Source organism: Pleurodeles waltl, chromosome 7, assembly GCF_031143425.1.
Source record: "Pleurodeles waltl isolate 20211129_DDA chromosome 7, aPleWal1.hap1.20221129, whole genome shotgun sequence".
NCBI classification, from domain to species: domain Eukaryota; kingdom Metazoa; phylum Chordata; class Amphibia; order Caudata; family Salamandridae; genus Pleurodeles; species Pleurodeles waltl.
The window spans coordinates 1,534,683,082-1,534,709,235 of NC_090446.1; the positions used below are offsets into that span (position 1 = coordinate 1,534,683,082).

At 51.8% G+C, this 26,154-nt stretch overlaps 1 protein-coding gene across 1 annotated transcript in view; it reads right to left on the reverse strand.

Moving 5' to 3' along the window:
• Window positions 1-26,154, reverse strand: part of LIPE (lipase E, hormone sensitive type) — a 237,512-nt gene that overhangs the window by 111,397 nt on the left and 99,961 nt on the right. The window contains exon 3 of the mRNA XM_069201407.1: window positions 332-870. Coding sequence (XP_069057508.1) covers window positions 332-870 — 539 coding nt within the window. The remainder of the gene's footprint in view (window positions 1-331; window positions 871-26,154) is intronic.

A 26,154-nucleotide genomic window follows, 5' to 3' on the forward strand; every position in this document is an offset into this window, starting at 1 on the left:
AGAACTGAAGCCCAACCCACAATATCTCCAACACAGTAGCAGGCATTAGGAAGAGTCTTCTAGTCAGAGAAAGGAAACCCCACCATCACCAGCAGAGGAAGAGCGACCAAGAACAGTCTCCTAGAATTCCACGTTTGGCCTCTCTAACGGAGAAACAGCCTCTAAGATAGTGTTTTAGAACCATGCCATGACCTCCTCATCAAATGATCTCTAGTGGAGAATCAGCACCCATTTATAATCTCCTACAACGAGGAGAGAAAACGATCTAAATTTCTTGCGGGGAATGAGCTCCATGTTACCTAGAACCAGAAGCCAAACCCCCAAGTCTTACCTGGAAGCCCAAGCAGCGGCCATAGAAACAGCCTTTGTGCATAGTGCAGTACTCCTTCAAGAACTCCTCTGAGAGCCCGCGGTCCTCCTCGAAGAAGAGATTTCCATGCCGGTTGGCGGTGAGCAACTTCTGCGCAAAATACACCAGAGCGCGGAGCTGAGTGAGGGCTGTGCAGTAGGCCTCCAGCTCCATGCAGTTGTGGTTGGTCCTGAAGAAGATGCTGCGGCGGTTGGCGGCCACATAGCGGGATTTGTGGATTATGTGCTGCACGCAAGCCAGCACCAGTTTCATGAGGCTGCGGTAGCCATTGGCCGGAGTCTTCTCATCGAAGTCGAATATATGGTAGAAGCTGGCAAAGTTGCCCATGGCGGTCTCCAGGACACGGGCATGTTCTTGGATGCTGGTAAAGGCTGAAACAAAGCGCTGTCCCAGCTCAGATGAGTTCCCCTGGAAGAAGGCTGTGTTGTCCTCAGCCAAGGAGTGCAAGGTCTGGAACATGGGCCGGTTGTCCATGGACTCAGGGGGCTGCAGCGGAGCTTCTGGGAAAACAGAGAGAGACCAATGAGCAGGATTTTGAATGCGTCCACTACAAACACAGTGAGAAATCAACGTGTCACATTCATTAATATCTGTGGTGAGAGAGGACTGGTTTGCAGCCTGAGTGATCCCATAATGCACTTTGGGTGTGGCCCCTCAGACAACTGGTAGACACACCGTTGCTACTGTCTGAGAAGTCCCACCATGCACTCTGTCAGCGAAAAAGACATCTCAGGACACAGAAAGAAGCACAATGCTGCTACTGACAGAGAAATCCCAACAAGCAGTCTCAACAAACGGGGTATCACAGCCCAGCAAATGATGTACACTATTGCTACTGGAGAGCAAGCCCAGCATGCACTCTGTCAACAAACAGCTTGTCTCAAAACAAGCAAAGAATCACACCTCTGCTAATGTCAGAGCAATCCCAACATGCACTCTGTCATCGAACGAGGTGTCTCAAAGCACACAAAGGATGCACACTGCTGCTGCTGGGGAGCAATCCCAACATGCACTCTGTCAACAAACAGCTCGTCTCAAAACACGCAAAGAATCACACCTCTGCTAATTTCAGAGCAATCCCAACATGCACTCTGTCATCGAACGAGGTGTCTCAAAGCACGCAAATGATGCACACTGCTGCTACTGGGGAGCAATCCCAACATGCAACCTGTCAATGAACGAGATGTCTTAAAAACACCTAAAGATGCACACCAGTACTACTGGGGAGCAATCCCAAAATGCACTCTCATCAAACGAGGTGTCTCAAAACACCCAAAGATGCAAACCACTGCTACTGTAGGAGCAATCCAACATGCACTCTGTCATCGAACGAGGTGTCTCAAAACACCAAAAGATTCACACCGCTTCTACTGTTAAAGCAATCCAACATGCACTCTGTCAACAAACAAGGGCCCTCATTCTGACCCTGGCGGTCTTTGACCGCCAGGGCGGAGGACCGCGGGAGCACCGCCGACAAGCCGGCGGTGCTTCAATGGGGATTCCGACCGCGGCGGTAAAGCCGCGGTCGGACCGGCACCACTGGCGGGGTCCCGCCAGTGTACCGCGGCCCCATTGAATCCTCCGCGGCGGCGCAGCTTGCTGCACCGCCGCGGGGATTCTGACCCCCCCTACCGCCATCCAGATCCCGGCGGTCGGACCGCCGAGATCCGGATGGCGGTAGGGGGGGTCGCGGGGCCCCTGGGGGCCCCTGCAGTGCCCATGCCACTGGCATGGGCATTGCAGGGGCCCCCGTAAGAGGGCCCCTACATGTATTTCACTGTCTGCTGCGCAGACAGTGAAATACGCGACGGGTGCAACTGCACCCGTCGCACAGCTTCCACTCCGCCGGCTCGATTCCGAGCCGGCTTCATCGTGGAAGCGTCTTTCCCGCTGGGCTGGCTGGCGGTCTGAACGAGACCGCCCGCCAGCCCAGCGGGAAAGTCAGAATTACCGCCGCGGTCTTTCGACCGCGGAACGGTAACCTGACGGCGGGACTTTGGCGGGCGGCCTCCGCCGCCCGCCAAGGTCAGAATGAGGGCCATGGTGTCTTATAACACCCAAATGATGCAGACCGCTGCTACTGGGGAGCAATGCAAACATGCACTCGTCAACGAACAAGTGCATATTAAGATTGCTCTGACAGTAGCAGCAGTGTGCATCTTTGGGTATTTTGAGACACCTTGATCGTTGACAGAGTGCATGTTAAGATAGTGGCATCATTGCAGGAATGAGACACCTCATTTCTTGACAGAGTGAGTACACATTGAGATGAATCAAGAAATGAGGTGTCTCAGTCCTGCAATGATGCACGCGGCCACTGACAGGCTTATCCTAGCATGCACCCTGGCAATAACGTGATGGATTGACCCACATGGAACGGAGTAACCACCTTTGGGAGAAATGATGGCTTGGTTTGCAAAACCAGCTTGTCGGGAAAGAAGGATGAAAACAGGGGACAAACACAGAACTTTTGTAGGTCAATGACGCGCCGAGAATGTCTATCAAGAACACCATTATGGATGTCAACAGCCGCAAATAGTAGTTATGCTTCAGATATGTTAGAAAGTGAGCGCCAAGTTAAGGTGCTACTGTGGCATTATGAAAGGGGAAGGAAGGAGTACATACAGCAGCATCTCATGACAATCAGGAACCTGAACAGAGAAGGCTGGTCAGGGAAATAAATCAAAACTGTTAAGGAAGCAACATGGCCACTAACCAGGCCCACTGCACAACCTGGCTGATGTAAGAAAAGCACCAAGTGCAGCACATCCGAAAGGTGTGCTTTGAGGGGACCAATGTTCCCCCGTGCACCAGAAAACAAAACGGTTAGTCTGTCGGCATAAGTATATCTGGCACAGCGGCGGTGCACTGACAAGATGACATCCACCACCTTCCGTGGCAACTGGAAGAAACTCAGATAGCCTACTCAATCTCCAGGCATGAAGGACGAGCCCCTCCGGCTGTGCGAAGAGTCCCAACCCTGGGTGGGAGCAGAAGGAGGAAACACAAGAGACGTTGAAGGTCTGCATACTAAAGCCTTCCAGGCCAGTCCGAGGCACCCAGAATCACGTGCGCCTGGTCCTGGTGCAGCTTCATCAATACGCAAGGGATCAAGGGTAAGGGAGGAAAATTGTTATACAGTGGAAAGTCCTAAGTCAGTCAACACTACACACATGCCCAAGCACCTGGATATGCTCTCGGGTGACTAGGGCGCTGTACAAGGCAACATAACATAACACAAATCCCCCAGGACTCCTTGTAATGGAAAGCGATGAGCATGAACAGCAAGAAATGTGCATTCTCAAGAGTGGCGAAGAGATCTATCTGACGGGAGCTTTAACGCTCGAAGATGGCATTTGGTCAGCAAGATGAAGCTGACTCAGCCTGTTGGCTCGTGTGCTCAAGAAGCCTGCCAGATGGTTGGCAATCAGTCAGATCCTGTGTGCCAGAGCCCGGGCCCCTTAGTCAATGCTTACCGGCATAGGAGCCAAGAACCCACTCTGTCCTCTTTGTTCACATGTGACATCGCACTTGTGCTGTTCTTAAGACTGTCAGCAAAGGGAGGACAGGAAAGCTTCCAGGACCAGGTGAATCTCCTGCAGTTCAAATTCCATTGAATGTGGCACCACCAGGGAAACCTCATTTGCCAGCAAGACCAGCAGCTGAAGGAGTACTGAACTGCTCCCAATGAGCCCCAGAGGTGGACCATGCGTTTTCCTCATCACAAAGGTCACGAGGTTGCGTACCACTGACTGCAGCCAGTAACCTTCATTCAGACCTGTCTGGACTGGGTGTCAAGCTCTTAAGAAAACACTAAGAGGCAGATGTATGACGGTCAGCTTTTGCGACTCACAAACTGCAATTTTTAGCGACTCACAATGTGCAAGTTGCAAAAACTGATGTACAACAATGTCTCAGACACTGTTTGCGATTCACAAATGGGTCGCAAGGGACCTGCCTCATTACTATTGAAGAAACAGGTCACAATTTGCAACCCATTTCAGAACGGTAACAATCACAGGGATGGTGGCCTGCTAGGGTCAGCAGACCACCATGTCTGTGACTGCTTTTCAAAGAAAGTTTTTTTTATTTTTTGCAGTCCATTTTCCTTAAAAGGAAAATGGAATGAATTATTAAAAAAAAAAAAGTTTAATTTTCATTTTTGCAGAGTAGGCAGTGGTCTGTGCCGGTGCCCCCATTCAGAATGGGGAAGGGGTCCCTTGGGCACTCCTTCCTGTTTGCAAATGAGTTACCACCAGTTTGAAATTGGTGGTAACTGCAATTGTTTTGTGATCACATTCCTGGTCGCACCAAAAATCGTACATTCCCCTGCAACTCTCTGTTAAGAAGGGGTGCCCTTGGCATGCCCATAACTAATAGCGATTTGCAAACCCTATTTTGCGAGTCGTAACAGGTTGCCGACTCGAAAAATAGGGATGATACATGCTTCAACACTTTTTAGTGGTCCCAAACAGCCAGATAGTCCATTTGCGGCCACTAAAAATGGTTATGTACCTGATGTTATAGTTGGACCCTGACAATAAATTCTAGCTCCAAGTGAGTGCAACAAATTCCCCAGGAACCACAGCCAACTGAAAATCTCTGGCATAAAAAGCTGATTTTGGGATGAAGTTGGGTACTTCAAGACAATGCTTTTGTGGGTCTTTTACTTTAGCACTGTGTCGCTTTTAAAAACTCTATGAGACTAATTGTATGATCAGTTTGCTGGGTCTACAGGACAGAATGGGGTTACTAGGCTCCAGCTGCATTACCTAGGGTGATTCACTACTGGTGTCCTGGGGCCCCCCAGTACTGCTGGACCCCAAACTGAATAACCAAGTACTCCTTTCCAGCAACTACATTTCTCAGGGTAGCGAGGCAGAGCAGTTGATGTCTTACTCAAGGGGGTTGGGGGGGGTTGGTTGACATCCTAAACAGTTTATCCAGTAACACCAGCTTTACTACATAAAAGAAAAGTACTTTAATACACCAATGAACATAGAATAGATAAAAGATAGATAGAGAAATGCAGACATCTCTACAACCCTCTCAGCCAGAGTTCTGACCCAAAGGGTATTATAGCACCTAGACGCTAAACACTGTAAAAGAGGTAACTCCGGAATGTACAGACAACGCTGCACAGGTTACTCTTTAAAAGTAGAACAATAGTACCAATACTTAGGAATTTGGCTTCGATAGTTGATATTAAATCTAAAGTGTCCAGTCTGCCAACTGTCCAGCCACCCAAAGCAACAGAAGTGCCCGCTCTTCCATTCTAAAAGACCCTGCTCCGATAGTGTCAGGGGTTTGGTTGGGGGTGCCTGGGGTTTAGGCAGAGTTACTTGAGACCCACTTGTTCAGAATTTACTGGGCTAACTGTAGGTGGGCAATGGCCACACTGGACCCAGTACATCCTGATACCCTCATATAAATAACAAATACATTTTAAAAAGGTGACGTCCTGTACACTAGAACCCCTTGCAGCAGAGCACCCAAAGAGATGTTGCTGCTTGTTGCTGGTGCTGAACAAGCAATGACAAACTATAGAATTTACAAGTCCTGGGCTAGGGCCCAGAGGTTCCACTGGTAGGTTCTTCAACAGGACACCTTTCCCCAGCTACAGACAGTAACCGGGAGCACCCCCAGGTCCCACAGCACAAGGCAGGGGTTATCGGACGAAGCAGTCTCCTCTTCAGTGACATGCAGGAGCTCCCATATTCACATTGTTGTTGATGTGCAGCAAGTTTCCTTATCTTGAGCAGCTGTCTGGAGTGTCCGTGTGCTTCGAAGAGGGTGCCCTTTCCACACCCACCTCCCAGGTAACTAGGTATCTGCTGCGATGCTGCAGAGTCCTAAACCTGATCAGCTGAAGTCCATCTCTTCCGTCAGACCAGCATATTCATTTTCACATGCAAAGGAATCACATAATACGGGGTCTCAAGCATAGACCCTATTCTGGCAGGGAGAGTGGCCATCTAAGGGGACTCCACTCCTGGATCTCTGCTTACTCAATCACAATACTGTGTGGGCCCTTTTTAGAAAATAAGTGAAATGTTGAGCATCCCACTGGCCAATGAGGCCAGTCTTCATTCCCTTATGCACTGGCTGAGCCAATCAGGGGGTTGATATGTTGGAATCTTAGGTCCTTCTCCAATCCTGGGCGTATTTTTCCTTCATGTTCACTGTGTGATCAATACATGGGGAGAGCCTGCTGCCCTGCTCAGCTGTCTCTGGGTACCTGTGTGAGCTATCCTCAGGGAGGAATGTTAATTAGTTCCATAATTAGCTCTAGGAAAGGGGATCCCGTATACAGAAGAATGACCATCACACAGGAGAAAAGAAAGCCCCCCCAGTCGAGGGAATGTCTGAGGTAAACAGATAAGTACATATTCTTCCCCCAACTCACCACGCATCACCAAGGACTAGGGAGGGGCAAGGGGTGGCTTTAATATCCAGCAGAACAGACACCATGTCAGTCTTCCACAGCCTGGGTGGAGAGGGCAGTAGTCACTCTTTGCAAAAGAGGAGTGTGCTTTGTGTGCCCTGTCGACATCAGAGCCAAGCTTAAGGTTCACAGTCCACTTAAACAGGGAAACCCTCAGAGGATGCACGATTGCCATGTTTGCTGAGGTAAAAATCAAAAATTTACAGCAACTTTCCAGTGACTTGCAGGGAGATTAAGATAAGATAGGAAAGGATGCCTTGCAGGAGGCTTTTGATTCCAACATCAACCAAGTTCTAAACGGCCTCAGCCTTGAACTGTGTCCTGCTGGATAGTGACAGGAGAAACCAGTGTCACCCTATGAAGAGGGCCATAGACCTTGTGAAGAACTTGACTCAGACAACGGGAAGACTTGGGTTGGGCCCTTACTCAAAATGTGGGGCCGAGCTTGTGGTAATGTCACTTCAGGGAGAGCTCTGCTGGGAACTTGTGAGCAGAATCTTCAGCCTCCTCAGCTGCCCAGCCATGCATCCCAAGATGCAGAGACATTAAAGATGGATTCAGACATATTGTATCCAAATGGATAACTTCACCATATGCTGCATCTCTGTGTTGATGACTACCTGAAAGTAAACAAATTGCATGGAGATTTGATCCCCTCCCCCCGAAAGTACCAGAGAGATTCCACCACCCCCAAAGGTATCAGAGAGATTCCACCACCACAAAGGTATCACGATGATTCCACCACCCCCAAAGGTATCAGAGAGATTCTACCACCCCAAAAGGTATCAGAGAGATTCCACCACCCCCAAAGGTGCCAGAAAGATTACACCACACCCAAAGGGATCAGAGATTCCACCACCACAAAGGTATCAGAGGGATTCCACCACCCCTGAAGGCATCAGAGATTCCACTACCCCCGAAGATATCAGAGTTATTCCATTACCCCAAAGGTATCAGAGATTCCACAACCCCCAAAGGTACCAGAGATTCCACCATCCCAAAGATATCGGAGATGTCACCACTCCCGAATTTATCACAGAGATTCCACCACCCCTGAAGGTATCAGACATTTCACCACCCCCGAAGGTATATAGAGATTCCACCACCCTGAAGGTATCGGAGAGATTCCACCAAACCAAAGGTATCAGAGATTCTACCACCCCCAAAGGTATCAGAGATTCCACAACCCTGAAGGTATCAGAGAGATTCCACCACCCCAAAAGTATCAGAAAGATTCCACCACCCACAAGGTATCAGAGAGATTCCACCACCCACAAGGTATCAGAGAGATTCCACCACCCACAAGGTATCAGAGAGCACACATATGCTCCCGTGAAGATTAAAAATGGCGGTAAGGGTTGGTTACCAAAAAAACAAACAGCTAGCTTGGAAATACTATAAACTGTTTAAGAGCTCGGCCTTTTGGGACCGTATTCAGGCCTCCAAAAGTGCACATGTTCTGATTTTCTATCAGTATCATTATTTTATCTGGCTAGTTTTACTTACCTGTAAATACATTTCTATTTGTTGTACAAGTGGTTGCCCTGATTGCTCTCTTAGCTGTGCATTGTTTACTGTCACATTGTGTATTTGCTTGCTGACCTGCTGCTAAAGATAACTTCAGGAGAGGTGCTGCCAAATGTAATGGTTTTCAATTTACCACCTTCAGAGGCTCAAAGGCCAACTTGGCCTTGATTCATACTGGGTACCTGTGACTAGCTGATCACACCAGGCGTCAGCAGCAGCTGTATAACTCACTGAGCTGCTTTACTGGCTCAGCCCAGCCAAGATATGTCCCAGGCACCAGTGGTTGTCTCAGGGCCCCACAAAAGGCCCCAGGCCGCCTGCCTAAGGTTTGAAAACTCTGCCTCACCAACTTTGTGAGTACAAGACCCAATCCTCACCTGCTTCTGATGGTCTGATCATCCATCCTCACCAGATGGGACTGTGTGATACGCCAAACTCAACAGCATGATAGGTTACGATAACTTGGAACCAATAGTTTATTGCAGTAGGATAGCAGCAGCCTCAGCTGCCTCTTGCGGTACAATACTGACCCCATCAGCCTCCTAACGAGTGATAATCAGGAATGACTAGCTTCTTAGGGTAAGTTAGCCTGTCTTCACCAGCCTGCAATGGGTTGGTAGTCATGCATGACCAGTCTCTTAGGGTACATTAACCTGCCCTCGCCAGCCTCTGGGAGGTTGATAATCAGGCATGACAAACCTCTTTGGGTACATTAACCTGTCCTCATCAGCCTCCTACGAGTTGATAATATGGCATATGGCTAGCCTCTTAGGGTATGCTAACCAGACCTCAACGGCCTTCTATGGAGTTGATGATCATGCATGACTTAGGGTAAGTTAACCTGTCCTCAGCAGCCTCCTAGGCGTTCATAATTAGGCATGACTAGCCACTTAGGGTACGTTAACTTGACCTTTTCAGCCTCTTAGGGGTTGATAATCAGGTATGACTTAGTGTAAGTTAACCTGTCCTCACCAGCTCCCTCCAGTATAAAAACCCATGCAGCCTCCTCTGTAACAATAGAAGGCCCCCAGTCATCAGGCTCTTGGGGTACGTGAATCAGCCTTCGAACACCTCTAGCATGAGATAACCAGCTCTCAACCACCCATGAGGATACTCTAACCAGGCTTCACCAGATCCCTAAGGTTAAATCACTCCACCTCACTAAGCCTCACGACAATCACTCAGAGACTTTCAAACACGTTTTCACAATAAAGCGGTAGGGTATTTTCAAATTACCAAATCACTAATTACCTAAGGATGGTGCAACTGGAAATAGCATTAGTTGACCTGTGGACAGACAATGACATCAGAGGAAACCAAGTGAAGTAGGAACCAGGCCAGAGGAACAGCTCATCTGGCCTCTAACCCAGACTGGGTCAAGAGACATAAATGTTGACATAAATGAGCAGTTTCCGAGGACTGTGTCAGCATCAGTAACCTAGCTGTGATGGTTCTCTATACTCTGCCCAGCGTCTGAGGGATGCTGATGGCACTGACATGTTCAAAAGTGTTTCCACAGTGTTTCCACAGAAGATGTACGATAAGATGCTGTAATCTACTACCACTCACCAGCCTCTTATGGTATAATGTGGCATCACAGTCTCTCCCAGCGTAACCTGGCCTCATCAGCAGCTTACTGTACAACCTAACCATAGCAGTCTCCTACAGAATAAACTGCCTCATCAACCTCTTATGGTACAATCGGACCTCAGCAGCCTCTTATGGTACAACTGGATCTCAGCAGCCTCTTATGGAACAACCGGACATCAGCAGCCTCTTACGGTACAACCAGACCTTAGCAGCCTCTTATGGTATAATCGGACCACAGCTGACTCTTATGGTACAATCTGACCACAGCAGCCTTTTATGGTACGAATGGGCCACCGCTATGGTACAACTGGACCTCAGCAGCCTTTTATGGTATTAACCGGACCCCCTGCAGCCTCGTATGGTACAACCGGACCACAGCAGCCTCTTATGCTACAACCAGACCTGAGCAGCCCAGTATGGTACAACCAGGCCTCAGCAGCCTCTTATGGTATAACCTGACCACAGCAGACTCTTATAGTACAACCTGACCTCAGCAGCATCTTATGGTACATTGGGACCTCAGCAGCCTCTTACAGTACAACCGGAACTCAGCAGCCTCTCATGGTACAACTGGACCTCAGCAGCTTCTTAAAGTACAACTGGTCCTCAGCAGCCTCTTATGGTATTAACCGGACCACAGCAGACTCTTATAGTATAAGCTGACCTCAGCAGCCTCTTATGGTACAACTGGACCACAGCAGCCTCTTATGTTACAACCTGCCCTCAGCAGCCTCTTATGGTACAACTTGACTTCAGCAGCCTTCTACAGCATAATGTCTTACAGCATAACCTGGCCTCAGCAGCTTCTTATAGTACAACCGGTCCTCAGCAGCCTCTTATGGTATTAATCGGACCACAGCAGACTCTTATAGTATAAGCTGACCTCAGCAGCCTCTTATGGTACAACTGGACCACAGCAGCCTCTTATGGTACAACTTGACTTCAGCAGCCTTCTACAGCATAACGTCTTACAGCATAACCTGGCCTCAGCAGCTTCTTATAGTACAACCGGTCCTCAGCAGCCTCTTATGGTATTAATCGGACCACAGCAGACTCTTATAGTATAAGCTGACCTCAGCAGCCTCTTATGGTACAACTGGACCACAGCAGCCTCTTATGTTACAACCTGCCCTCAGCAGCCTCTTATGGTACAACTTGACTTCAGCAGCCTTCTACAGCATAACGTCTTACAGCATAACCTGGCCTCAGCAGCTTCTTATAGTACAACCGGTCCTCAGCAGCCTCTTATGGTATTAATCGGACCACAGCAGACTCTTATAGTATAAGCTGACCTCGGCAGCCTCTTATGGTACAACCGGACCACAGCAGCCTCTTATGTTACAACCTGACTTCAGCAGCCTCTTAAGGTACAACCTGACCACAGCAGCCTTTTATGGTACAACTGGATCTCAGCAGCCTCTTACGGTACAACCAGACTTCAGCAGCCTCCTGCAGCCTAACGTCTTACAGCATAACCTGGCCTCATCAGCATCTTACAGTACAAGCTGACCTCAGTAGCCTCCTATGGTACAACCAGACGTCAGCAGCATCTTATGGTACAACCTAACCTCAGCAGCCCCTTAGAGAGTAACCTGGCCTCATCAGCTTCTTATGGAACCACCTAACTGCAGCAGCCTCTTACAGCACAACCAGGCCTCTCCAGCCTCTAATGGTACAACCTATTCATGTCTGGTGGAGCACAAGGAAGGAACTGATATCAGAATGTGGGAGTGGCGCCTATACAGTCTCTGCACTTCATTTCCTGAGCGGAACCCAGAGCATAGTGGTACTGCTGAAAAATTTCAGGATCCACCTCTGAGAAATATTTAAATTGTGAGTAATCTGCGAGTAGACGTCTCAACCAGAAATTTGTCACACAATTTGCAGTTGAGATCCCAGTTCAAACTCCATATGCAAAGGGATCAGAATGTAGTCCTGAATTTGTGATTAGGGCCTTACAATAGGAATACAGTCAAGGGTGAGGGATGTCGTGAAGTGCAAGGTTAGACTCCGAGTGCGCTATTGTTAGGGATGAACATGAAATAAAGAGCTATGAAGAGCAATAGGGTTTCATTGGTGGTTAGAGCGAATAACGGAGTTGGGGTTATCACCCTGGAGCAGGGAATTATTTATTTAGATTGAGGGATATGGAGAGGTGTGTAGTTAGATTTAGAGTTACAAAGGGTAACAGGGTTAGGGTTCAGGATTGTACAGGAGTGAGGAATTCCTACCGCCCGATGCCCAGGACATATTATTTGGTGTCAAGGACAACTAATTTTCATGTCCTTTTTGCCCTTGGGATAAGTAGGCCCAATCCCCTGCAGCACAAAACCTTTGGGTGCCAGTTTACATTATGGAGCAAGGAAGGGAATTGTCTGTAATTGAGGTAATATTTGTGTCCATGTGTTAATGGTGTTTGTACTCATATTTCTAGTTCATTAATGCAAAGCCTTTATTATTAGGGTGTGTGCTGTAAATACATTTTGTAAGCTCGGCCTGCACTACTGACAGAGGTTCCAGTAAAAAAAAGTTTGACCACACGATTGAAAAGTTTAACAATATGAGGGTACATATAATGCTCCCAGAATGCTCGCTAATTAAATGCAAATATTTGCAGAACCTTGAAAACAAAATTGACGATTCTCTGCTTTCAAAATGTGCTCACAAAAAATTGAACAAGGGAAAAAAATGTTTTGCAAAATTACTGTTAAATTTTAGGTACCATTTCTTTGCTGCATCATTTGTTAAAATGTGTTGATGCATGGAAGTAATCCCAAAAACCCATTCACTATGGAAAATCAGTGTAAACAATTTCAACAAGATTTTGAAAAACTTGAAAATAAACAAGCATTGGCAAAGCCAACAGGTCTGACATTAGTGGTAAGTCTTTTGGCCAGGCCTACTAGAATTATGCAATTGTGCAGCCACAGCGATTTCCACATAATATTAGATTTGCTGCCCTTGCCACATAATTTATCAGCTGCCGCACAATCTGCAGATTGTAACAAAAAAATGTGTTATTGTGTTTCTAGCTCTAAAGGTTCCTAAGTTCATAAAAATGCGAAGGCACGTGTTGCCACTCGTAGAAGGCGCGTTGCAAAGCTGGATTGGTCACTTTTCCATTGCTTATTGTTATACTTGGGTGTTTCACTGGTACTAATGAGATGCAACCAAAGTCCAGAGAGTGTTACCAAGTTTAAAAATGATGAAATAACGAAGTAATACTTTCAGATAGGAGACTCATGTATTAAAACTGTTTTTTTTTTTTAAACAGCTAATTAATTGAGCGTCAGCACCACTCAAGCATTCTCTAACCACTTCCCGGCAGTTCTGTACAAATACACGTTATGTGAGTCTTTAACAGCTGTGGAAAACCTTCAAGTATTGTTCGGTGTGTATTATAGGTGCATGTGGCTAAATTTAGAGTGAGAAACTGTAATAGGGTAAGGACTCTGGATAGTACTACATTAATACTTCAGGGAAAGGGATATGTAGATGCCTGTAGTTAGATTTAGAGTTAGAAACAGTGATAGGGTAAGGACTCTGGATAGTACTACATTAATACTTCAGGTTAAGGGCTATGCAGATGCCTGTAGCTAGATTTAGAAACAGTGATTGGGTAAGAACTCTGGATCGTACTACATTAATAATAGTTCAGGGTAAGAGATATGGAGATGACTGTAGTTAGATTTAGGGATAGAAACAGTGATAGGGTAAGGACTCTGGATAGTACTACATTAATACTTCAGGTTAAGGGATATGCAGATGCCTGTAGCTAGATTTAAATTTAGAAACAGTGATAGAATAAGGACTCTGGATAGTACTACATTAATAATACTTCGGGGTAAGAGACATGGAGATGCCTGTAGTTAGATTTAGGGTTAGAAAGCGTGATAGGGTATGGAATCCGGACAGTACTAAATCAATGCTTTAGGGTAAGGGCTATGGAGATGCCTGTAGTTAGATTTAAAGTTAGAAACTCTAATAAGGTTAGAGTCCCTAACAGGATTAAATGTAGACACTGATGGGATAAATGTTAAGGCTTGCAAAGGCTTAGGTTTAGTTGTGGAGTTAGGGAACAGTCTAGGGTGATAGTGAGAGATTAAAGATTAGTGTATGGTTTAGAATTAAATTGAGCATTAGCACACAGGTTGATGCATGCGCAGTCTCAGCCCCAAAGAAAGAGGAGGGGTATACGTAGACTGGTAAATTTCGCTTAACTCATTTTTTAAGCTGAAAAAATGAGATGGAGTAGGTACAATAACAAGAGTACCAACCTCCTGTGACGAGGGTAATCCTACTGTACCAGGCTCATACTGTATGACCCAGTTTCGCAAGCCTTGTGCTGTATTTTCTGGCCTCAGTATTCTAGTACATTCCAGGACTCACCAACCTCAGACAATCTTGAAACACTTGTAAAGTATGATCCAGACTTGCAAGCTTTTACAGTATGACCCAGTCTCACCAACCTCATACAGTACAACCAGTCCTGAAAGCCTTGTACAGTACAACCTGGCCACACCAACCTTATACGGTATGAGCAGTCTTGTAAGTTTCTACGGTATGACCCGGCTTCCCCAACCTCATTCTGTATAACCGTCTTGTAAGCTTCTACAGTATGATCTGCTTCCCCAACCTCATACAGTATGATCAGTCTTGTAAGCTTCTACGAGATGACCCGGCCTCCCTAACCTCGTGCAGTATGACCAGTCTTGTAAACTTCTACACTATGATCCGGCTTCACCAACCTCATACAGTATGACCAGTCTTGTAAGCTTCTACGGCATGACCAGGCCTCACCAATCTTGTGGTGTATGACCAGTCTTGCAAGCCTTGTACAGTATGACTCAGCCTCACCAACCTCGTACAGTATGACCGGTCTTATAAGCTTTTATGGTATGATCCGGCCTCACCAACCTCATACATTACGACCAGTCTTGTCAGCTTCTACGGCATGACCCGGCTTCACCAATCTCGTGGTGTACGACCAGTCTTGTAAGCCTTGTACGGTATGACTCAGCCTCACCAACCTCGTACAGTACGACCAGTCTTGTAAGCTTTCACGATATAATCCAGCCTCACCAACCTCATACACTACTGCCAGCCTAGTAAGCTTCTACAGTATGATCCAGCATCACCAACCTCGTACAGTACGACCAGTCTTGTAAGCTTCTACAGTATGATCCGGCCTCATCAACCTCATACAGTACAATCAGTTTTGTAAGCTTCTATGGCGTGACCCGGCCTCACCAATCTTGTGGTGTATGACCAGTCTTGCAAGCCTTGTACAGTATAACTCAGGCTCACTAACCTCGTACAGCACTGCCATGCTAGTAATCTTCTACGGTATGATACGGCCTCACCAACCTCGTACAGTACGACCAGTCTTGTAAGCTTCTACGGTATGATGCAGCCTCACCAACCTCAAACACTACTGCCAGTCTTGTAAGCTTTTAGGCATGATCCGTCCTCACCTACAGTACGACCAGTCTTTTAAGTCTTGTAAGTCTTGTACGGTATGACCTGGCCTTCCCAACCTTGTACAGCATGACCAGAATTGCAAGCCTTGTATGGCACGACCCGGCCTCACCACTCTTGTCAACTATGACTCTGCCTTGAAAGTCTTGTAAGGTATTACTCGGCCTCACAAACCTTGTACAATATGATCCGGCTTCACCAACCTCATACAGATTGACCCAGCCTAACAAACCACCTCGTACAGTATGACCCGGCCTCACCAACCTCGCAAACTATAACCCGGCCTCAGCAGCCTCGTGGGGTATGACAAGCTTCGAATCACAAGCTTGGAATACTATGAGCAGGCCACACCAGCCTTGTACAGTATGACTCAGCCTCACCAACCTCGTACAGTATGACCGGTCTTATAAGCTTTTATGGTATGATCCGGCCTCACCAACCTCATACATTACGACCAGTCTTGTCAGCTTCTACGGCATGACCCGGCTTCACCAATCTCGTGGTGTACGACCAGTCTTGTAAGCCTTGTACGGTATGACTCAGCCTCACCAACCTCGTACAGTACGACCAGTCTTGTAAGCTTTCACGATATAATCCAGCCTCACCAACCTCATACACTACTGCCAGCCTAGTAAGCTTCTACAGTATGATCCAGCATCACCAACCTCGTACAGTACGACCAGTCTTGTAAGCTTCTACAGTATGATCCGGCCTCATCAACCTCATACAGTACAATCAGTTTTGTAAGCTTCTATGGCGTGACCCGGCCTCACCAATCTTGTGGTGTATGACCAGTCTTGCAAGCCTTGTACAGTATAACTCAGGCTCACTAACCTCGTACAGCACTGCCATGCTAGTAATCTTCTACGGTATGATACGGCCTCACCAACCTCGTACAGTACGACCAGTCTTGTAAGCTTCTACGGTATGATGCAGCCTCACCAACCTCAAACACTACTGCCAGTCTTGTAAGCTTTTAGGCATGATCCGTCCTCACCTACAGTACGACCAGTCTTTTAAGTCTTGTAAGTCTTGTACGGTATGACCTGGCCTTCCCAACCTTGTACAGCATGACCAGAATTGCAAGCCTTGTATGGCACGACCCGGCCTCACCACTCTTGTCAACTATGACTCTGCCTTGAAAGTCTTGTAAGGTATTACTCGGCCTCACAAACCTTGTACAATATGATCCGGCTTCACCAACCTCATACAGATTGACCCAGCCTAACAAACCACCTCGTACAGTATGACCCGGCCTCACCAACCTCGCAAACTATAACCCGGCCTCAGCAGCCTCGTGGGGTATGACAAGCTTCGAATCACAAGCTTGGAATACTATGAGCAGGCCACACCAGCCTTGTACAGTATGACCCAGTCTCACCAGCCTTGTAGAGTATGACCCAGTCTCACCAGCCTTGTAGAGTATGACCCAGTCTCACCAACCTTGTAGAGTATGACCCAGTCTCACCAACCTTGTAGAGTATGACCCGGCCTCACCAAACTCGTAGGGTATGACCCAGTGTTGCAAGCCGTGTAAGGTATGACCCAGCCTCACCAACCTCAAAGTGTTTGACAAGCTTGGAATACTATGAGCAGGCCTCACCAGCTTTGTACGGTATGACCCAGGGATTATCAGCCTCGTACAGTATAATCTATGCTCAGCCACCTCAACAACCTCAGGACTATGAACCAACCTCACCAACCTCGTACAATATGACCTGGCCTCACCAAGCTGGCGTGACACCCCTGCCTAGTGTGACACCAAAACACAGCCTCACTTGCCTCGTGTAACACGATTATCCAGCTTCACCTGTCTAGCGTGACACCAGAACAAAGCCTCACCTGCCTCGTGTGACACCATGACCTGGCCGCCCCTGCCTAGTGTGACACCAGAACACAGACTCACCTGCCTCGTGTGACATGATGACCCAACCTCACCTGTCTAGTGTGACCAGAACACAGCCTCACTTGCCTCGTGTAACATGATGATCCAACTTCACCTGTCTAGCGTGACATCAGAACAAAGCGTCACCTGCCTCGTGTGACACCATGACCTGGCCGCCCCGGCCTAGTGTGACACCAGAACACAGACTCACCTACCTCGTGTGACATGATGACCCAACCTCACCTGTCTAGTGTGACCAGAACACAGCCTCACCTGCCTCATGTAACACGATGATCCAACCTCACCTGTCTAGCGTGACACCAGAACACAGCCTCACCTGCCTCGTGTGACACGATGACCTAACCTCACCTGTCTAGGGTGACATCAGAACACAGCCTTACCTGCCTCGTGTGACACCATGACCTGGCCGCCCCTGCCTAGTGTAACACAGAATACAGCCTCACAAGCCTCATGTAACACGATGATCCAACCTCAACTGTCTAGCGTGACACCAGAACACAGCCTGACCTGCCTCGTGTGACACGATGACCTAACCTCACCTGTCTAGCGTGACACCAGAACACAGCACCACCTGCCTAGTGTGGCACGATGACCCGACCTCACCTGTCTAGTGACACGAGAACACAGCCTCACCTGCCTCGTGTGACACGATGACCCAACCTCAACTGTCTAGCATGACACCAGAACACAGCATCACCTGCCTAGTGTGACACGATGACCCAACCTCACCTGCCTAGTGTGACACCAGAACACAGCCTCACCTACCTTGTGTAACACGATGATCCAACTTCACCTGTCTAGCATAACACCAGAACACAGCCTCACCTGCCTCGTGTGACATGATGACCCAACCTCACCTGTCTAGCGTGACACCAGTACACAGCCTCACCGGCTTCGTGTGACACGATGACCCGATCTCATCTGTCTAGTGACACCAGAGTACAGCCTCACCTGCCTCGTGTGACAGGATGACCCAACCTCACCTGTCTAGCCTGACACCAGAGTACAGCCTCACCTGCCTCGTGTGACAGGATGACCCAACCTCACCTGTCTAGCCTGACACCAGAGCACAGCCTCACCTGCCTCGTGTGACAGGATGACCCGACCTCACCTGTCTAGCCTGACACCAGTACACAGCCTCACCGGCTTCGTGTGACACGATGACCCGATCTCATCTGTCTAGTGACACCAGAGTACAGCCTCACCTGCCTCGTGTGACAGGATGACCCAACCTCACCTGTCTAGCCTGACACCAGAGTACAGCCTCACCTGCCTCGTGTGACAGGATGACCCAACCTCACCTGTCTAGCCTGACACCAGAGCACAGCCTCACCTGCCTCGTGTGACAGGATGACCCAACCTCACCTGTCTAGCCTGACACCAGTACACAGCCTCACCGGCTTCGTGTGACACGATGACCCGATCTCATCTGTCTAGTGACACCAGAGCACAGCCTCACCTGCCTCGTGTGACAGGATGACCCAACCTCACCTGTCTAGCCTGACACCAGTACACAGCCTCACCTGCCTCGTGTGACACGATGACCCGATCTCATCTGTCTAGTGACACCAGAGTACAGCCTCACCTGCCTTGTGTGACACGATGACCCGATCTCATCTGTCTAGTGACACCAGTACACAGCCTCACCGGCTTCGTGTGACAGGATGACCCAACCTCACCTGTCTAGCCTGACACCAGAGCACAGCCTCACCTGCCTCGTGTGACAGGATGACCCAACCTCACCTGTCTAGCCTGACACCAGAGCACAGCCTCACCTGCCTCGTGTGACAGGATGACCCAACCTCACCTGTCTAGCCTGACACCAGAGTACAGCCTCACCTGCCTCGTGTGACAGGATGACCAGACCTCACCTGTCTAGTGACACCAGAGTACAGCCTCACCTGCCTCGTGTGACAGGATGACCAGACCTCACCTGTCTAGTGACACCAGAGTACAGCCTCACCTGCCTCGTGTGACAGGATGACCAGACCTCACCTGTCTAGTGACACCAGAGTACAGCCTCACCTGCCTCGTGTGACAGGATGACCCGACCTCACCTGTCTAGCCTGACACCAGAGTACAGCCTCACCTGCCTCGTGTGACAGGATGACCCGACCTCACCTGTCTAGCCTGACACCAGAGCACAGCCTCACCTGCCTCGTGTGACAGGATGACCCGATCTCATCTGTCTAGTGACACCAGTACACAGCCTCACCGGCTTCGTGTGACACGATGACCCGATCTCATCTGTCTAGCGTGACACCAGAGCACAGCCTCACCTGCCTCGTGTGACACGATGACCCGATCTCATCTGTCTAGCGTGACACCAGAGCACAGCCTCACCTGCCTCGTGTGACACGATGACCCGATCTCATCTGTCTAGCCTGACACCAGAGCACAGCCTCACCTGCCTCGTGTGACAGGATGACCCGACCTCACCTGTCTAGCCTGACACCAGAGTACAGCCTCACCTGCCTCGTGTGACAGGATGACCCAACCTCACCTGTCTAGCCTGACACCAGAGCACAGCCTCACCTGCCTCGTGTGACAGGATGACCCGATCTCATCTGTCTAGTGACACCAGTACACAGCCTCACCGGCTTCGTGTGACACGATGACCCGATCTCATCTGTCTAGCGTGACACCAGAGCACAGCCTCACCTGCCTCGTGTGACACGATGACCCGATCTCATCTGTCTAGCCTGACACCAGAGCACAGCCTCACCTGCCTCGTGTGACAGGATGACCCAACCTCACCTGTCTAGCCTGACACCAGAGCACAGCCTCACCTGCCTCGTGTGACAGGATGACCCAACCTCACCTGTCTAGCCTGACACCAGAGCACAGCCTCACCTGCCTCGTGTGACAGGATGACCCAACCTCACCTGTCTAGCCTGACACCAGAGCACAGCCTCACCTGCCTCGTGTGACAGGATGACCCGATCTCATCTGTCTAGCCTGACACCAGAGCACAGCCTCACCTGCCTCGTGTGACAGGATGACCCAACCTCACCTGTCTAGCCTGACACCAGAGTACAGCCTCACCTGCCTCGTGTGACAGGATGACCCAACCTCACCTGTCTAGCCTGACACCAGAGTACAGCCTCACCTGCCTCGTGTGACAGGATGACCCGACCTCACCTGTCTAGCCTGACACCAGAGCACAGCCTCACCTGCCTCGTGTGACAGGATGACCCAACCTCACCTGTCTAGCCTGACACCAGAGCACAGCCTCACCTGCCTCGTGTGACACGGTGACCCAACCTCACCTGTCTAGCCTGACACCAGAGCACAGCCTCACCTGCCTCGTGTGACACGATGACCCGATCTCATCTGTCTAGTGACACCAGAGCACAGCCTCACCTGCCTCGTGTGACAGGATGACCCAACCTCACCTGTCTAGCCTGACACCAGAGCACAGCCTCACCTGCCTCGTGTGACAGGATGACCCAACCTCACCTGTCTAGCCTGACACCAGAGCACAGCCTCACCTGCCTCGTGTGACACGGTGATCTGGCATTACAAGACCTGTGGGTACCATACCTGAGCAGCTGGTCAGCAGGTCCCAGCCTCACCCTCGCGCGGGTGATTAATGCGTCGCACATCCCAGGGTGAAGTAAACTCGCCTCCTCCTGGCTCTGACGTGCATGAGATTGCACCACACCCGAGGCTACTGCAAGAGCAAGGCCGTCCAGACGGTTCCTGGAAACTGAGCAGGAGGCCTGGAGAGGGGTGGTGTGAAGTGCAGGGGCCCGGCCCTGCCTTGCGTGCGAGCTGGGATACAGGGAGCCGAGAGCAGTGCAGGGCCCTGGGCCTAGGATACAGGGAGCCAAGAGCCGTGCAGAGCCATGGGGCTAGGATACAGGGAGCCGAGAGCAGTGCAGGGCCATGGGGCTACAGGGAGCTGAGAGCAATGCAGGGCCATGGGGCTACAGGGAGCTGAGGACAGTGCAGGGCCATGGAGCTGGGATACAGGGAGCTGAGAGCAGTGCAGGGCCATGGGGCTAGGATACAGGGAGCTGAGAGCAGTGCAGGGCCATGGGGCTACAGGGAGCTGAGAGCAATGCAGGGCCATGGGGCTACAGGGAGCCGAGAGCAGTGCAGGGCCATGGGGCTACAGGGAGCTGAGGACAGTGCAGGGCCATGGAGCTGGGATACAGGGAGCCGAGAGCAGTGCAGGGCCCTGGGCCTAGGATACAGGGAGCCAAGAGCCGTGCAGAGCCATGGGGCTAGGATACAGGGAGCCAAGAGCCGTGCAGAGCCATGGGGCTAGGATACAGGGAGCCGAGAGCAGTGCAGGGCCATGGGGCTACAGGGAGCTGAGAGCAATGCAGGGCCATGGGGCTACAGGGAGCTGAGGACAGTGCAGGGCCATGGAGCTGTGATACAGGGAGCTGAGAGCAGTGCAGGGCCATGGGGCTAGGATACAGGGAGCCGAGAGCAGTGCAGGGCCATGGGGCTACAGGGAGCTGAGAGCAATGCAGGGCCATGGGGCTACAGGGAGCTGAGGACAGTGCAGGGCCATGGAGCTGGGATACAGGGAGCTGAGAGCAGTGCAGGGCCATGGGGCTAGGATACAGGGAGCCGAGAGCAGTGCAGGGCCATGGGGCTACAGGGAGCCGAGAGCAGTGCAGAGCCATGGGGCTAGGATACAGGGAGCCGAGAGCAGTGCAGGGCCATGGGGCTACAGGGAGCTGAGAGCAATGCAGGGCCATGGGGCTACAGGGAGCTGAGGACAGTGCAGGGCCATGGAGCTGGGATACAGGGAGCTGAGAGCAGTGCAGGGCCATGGGGCTAGGATACAGGGAGCCGAGAGCAGTGCAGGGCCATGGGGCTACAGGGAGCTGAGAGCAATGCAGGGCCATGGGGCTACAGGGAGCCGAGAGCAGTGCAGGGCCATGGGGCTACAGGGAGCTGAGGACAGTGCAGGGCCATGGAGCTGGGATACAGGGAGCCGAGAGCAGTGCAGGGCCCTGGGCCTAGGATACAGGGAGCCAAGAGCCGTGCAGAGCCATGGGGCTAGGATACAGGGAGCCGAGAGCAGTGCAGGGCCATGGGGCTACAGGGAGCTGAGAGCAATGCAGGGCCATGGGGCTACAGGGAGCTGAGGACAGTGCAGGGCCATGGAGCTGGGATACAGGGAGCTGAGAGCAGTGCAGGGCCATGGGGCTAGGATACAGGGAGCCGAGAGCAGTGCAGGGCCATGGGGCTACAGGGAGCTGAGAGCAATGCAGGGCCATGGGGCTACAGGGAGCTGAGGACAGTGCAGGGCCATGGAGCTGGGATACAGGGAGCCGAGAGCAGTGCAGGGCCATGGAGCTGGGATACAGGGAGCCGAGAGCAGTGCAGGGCCATGGAGCTGGGATACAGGGAGCCGAGAGCAGTGCAGGGCCATGGGGCTACAGGGAGCCGAGAGCAGTGCAGGGCCATGGGGCTACAGGGAGCCGAGAGCAGTGCAGGGCCATGGAGCTGGGATACAGGGAGCCGAGAGCAGTGCAGGGCCATGGGGCTACAGGGAGCTGAGAGCAATGCAGGGCCATGGGGCTACAGGGAGCTGAGGACAGTGCAGGGCCATGGAGCTGGGATACAGGGAGCTGAGAGCAGTGCAGGGCCATGGGGCTAGGATACAGGGAGCCGAGAGCAGTGCAGGGCCATGGGGCTACAGGGAGCTGAGAGCAATGCAGGGCCATGGGGCTACAGGGAGCTGAGGACAGTGCAGGGCCATGGGGCTAGGATACAGGGAGCCGAGAGCAGTGCAGGGCCATGGGGCTACAGGGAGCCAAGAGCCGTGCAGAGCCATGGGGCTACAGGGAGCCGAGAGCAGTGCAGGGCCATGGGGCTACAGGGAGCCGAGAGCAGTGCAGGGCCATGGGGCTACAGGGAGCTGAGAGCAGTGCAGGGCCCTGGGCCTAGGATACAGGGAGCCAAGAGCCGTGCAGAGCCATGGAGCTGAGAGCAGTGCAGGGCCATGGGGCTACAGGGAGCCGAGAGCAGTGCAGGGCCATGGGGCTACAGGGAGCTGAGAGCAATGCAGGGCCATGGGGCTACAGGGAGCCGAGAGCAGTGCAGGGCCATGGGGCTACAGGGAGCCGAGAGCAGTGCAGGGCCATGGGGCTAGGATACAGGGAGCCGAGAGCAGTGCAGGGCCCAGGGCCTAGGATACAGGGAGCCAAGAGCAGTGCAGGGCCATGGGGCTACAGGGAGCTGAGAGCAATGCAGGGCCATGGGGCTACAGGGAGCTGAGGACAGTGCAGGGCCATGGAGCTGGGATACAGGGAGCTGAGAGCAGTGCAGGGCCCTGGGCCTAGGATACAGGGAGCCAAGAGCCGTGCAGAGCCATGGAGCTGAGAGCAGTGCAGGGCCATGGGGCTACAGGGAGCCGAGAGCAGTGCAGGGCCATGGGGCTACAGGGAGCCGAGAGCAGTGCAGGGCCATGGGGCTACAGGGAGCCGAGAGCAGTGCAGGGCCATGGAGCTGGGATACAGGGAGCCGAGAGCAGTGCAGGGCCATGGGGCTACAGGGAGCTGAGAGCAATGCAGGGCCATGGGGCTACAGGGAGCTGAGGACAGTGCAGGGCCATGGAGCTGGGATACAGGGAGCTGAGAGCAGTGCAGGGCCCTGGGCCTAGGATACAGGGAGCCAAGAGCCGTGCAGAGCCATGGAGCTGAGAGCAGTGCAGGGCCATGGGGCTACAGGGAGCCGAGAGCAGTGCAGGGCCATGGGGCTACAGGGAGCTGAGAGCAATGCAGGGCCATGGGGCTACAGGGAGCCGAGAGCAGTGCAGGGCCATGGGGCTACAGGGAGCCGAGAGCAGTGCAGGGCCATGGGGCTAGGATACAGGGAGCCGAGAGCAGTGCAGGGCCCTGGGCCTAGGATACAGGGAGCCAAGAGCAGTGCAGGGCCATGGGGCTACAGGGAGCTGAGAGCAATGCAGGGCCATGGGGCTACAGGGAGCTGAGGACAGTGCAGGGCCATGGAGCTGGGATACAGGGAGCTGAGAGCAGTGCAGGGCCCTGGGCCTAGGATACAGGGAGCCAAGAGCCGTGCAGAGCCATGGAGCTGAGAGCAGTGCAGGGCCATGGGGTTAGGATACAGGGAAATGTGAGCAGTGCAGGGCCATGGGGGTGGGATACAGGATGCAGAGAAGAGTGCAGAGCCTTGGGGCTGGCATACAGGGAGACAAGAGCAGTGCAGAGCCATGGAGCTGAGATACAGGGAGCCAAGAGCAGTGCAGGGCCATGGAGATGGGAGACAGGGACCCGAGAGCACTGGGGTGCCATAGGGCTAGGATACAGGAAACTGAGAGAAGTGCAGGATAGGGGAGCCAAGAGCAGTGCAGGGTCATGGGGGTGGGATACAGGATGCAGAGAAGAGTGCAGAGCCATGGGGCTGGCATACAGGGAGACAAGAGCAGTGCAGAGCCATGGGGCTAACATGCAGGGAGCTGCGAGCAGTGCAGGGCATTGAGCTGGGATACAGGGTGCTGGCTCTGGGGCTGGGATACAGGGAGCTGAGAGCAGTGCAGGGCCATAGGGCTATGATACAGGGCACTGGGTCTGAGGCTGAGATGCAGAGAGCTGAGAGCAGTTCGGGGTCATGGGCTGACATAGAGTGAAGGCCCATGGGGTAGGATACAGGGTCCTGGATCTGGGGCTGAGAGACGGAGAGCTGCGAGCAGTGCAAACCATGGGGCTAGGATACAGGGAGCTGAGAGCAGTGCAGAGCCCTAGGGCTAGAATACATGGAGCTGCGAGCACTGCAGAGCCATGGGGCTAGGATACAGCGAGCCGAGAGCAGTGCAGGGCCATGGAGCTGAGAGCAGTGCAGAGCCATGGGGCTAGGATACAGGGAGCCAAGAACAGTGCAGAGCCATGGAGATGGGATACAGGGAGCTGAGAGCAGTGCAGAGCCATGGGGCTAGGATACAGGGAGCCAAGAGCAGTGCAGGGCCATGGAGATGGGATACAGGGAGCTGAGAGCAGTGCAGAGCCATGGAGCTAACATACGTGGAGCTGCGAGCAGTGCGGTGCCATAGGGCTAGGATACAGGGAGCTGAGAACAGTGTAGGGCCATGGGGCTAGGATACAGGGCACTGGCTCTAGAGTTGAGATTCAGAGACCTGAGAGCAGTGAGGGCCATGGGGCTGGGACACATATAGTTGAGAGCAGTGCAGGGCCAACGGCTTACACACAGGGAGCTGCGAACAGTGCAGAGCCATGGAGCTGGGATACAGGGAGCTGAGAGCAGTGCAGGGCCATGGGGCTAGGATACAGGGCACTGGGTCTGAGGCTGAGATGCAGAGAGCTGAGAGCAGTTCGGGGTCATGGGCTGACATAGAGTGAAGGCCCATGGGGTAGGATACAGGGTCCTGGATCTGGGGCTGAGAGACGGAGAGCTGCGAGCAGTGCAAACCATGGGGCTAGGATACAGGGAGCTGAGAGCAGTGCAGAGCCCTAGGGCTAGAATACATGGAGCTGCGAGCACTGCAGAGCCATGGGGCTAGGATACAGTTAGCTGATAGAAGTGCTGGGCCATGGGGCTGAGATACAGGGAGCCAAGAGCTGTGCAGGGCCATGGGGCTAGGATACAGGGAGCTGAGAGCAGTGCATAGCTATGAGGCTAACATACAGGGAGCTGTGAGCACTGCAGAGCCATGGGGCTAGGATACAGGGAGCTGAGAGCAGTGCATAGCTATGAGGCTAACATACAGGGAGCTGTGAGCACTGCAGAGCCATGGGGCTAGGATACAGGGAGCCAAGAGCAGTGCAGGGCCATGGAGATGGGATACAGGGAGCTGAGAGCAGTGCAGGGCCATGGGGCTAGGATACAGGGAGCTGA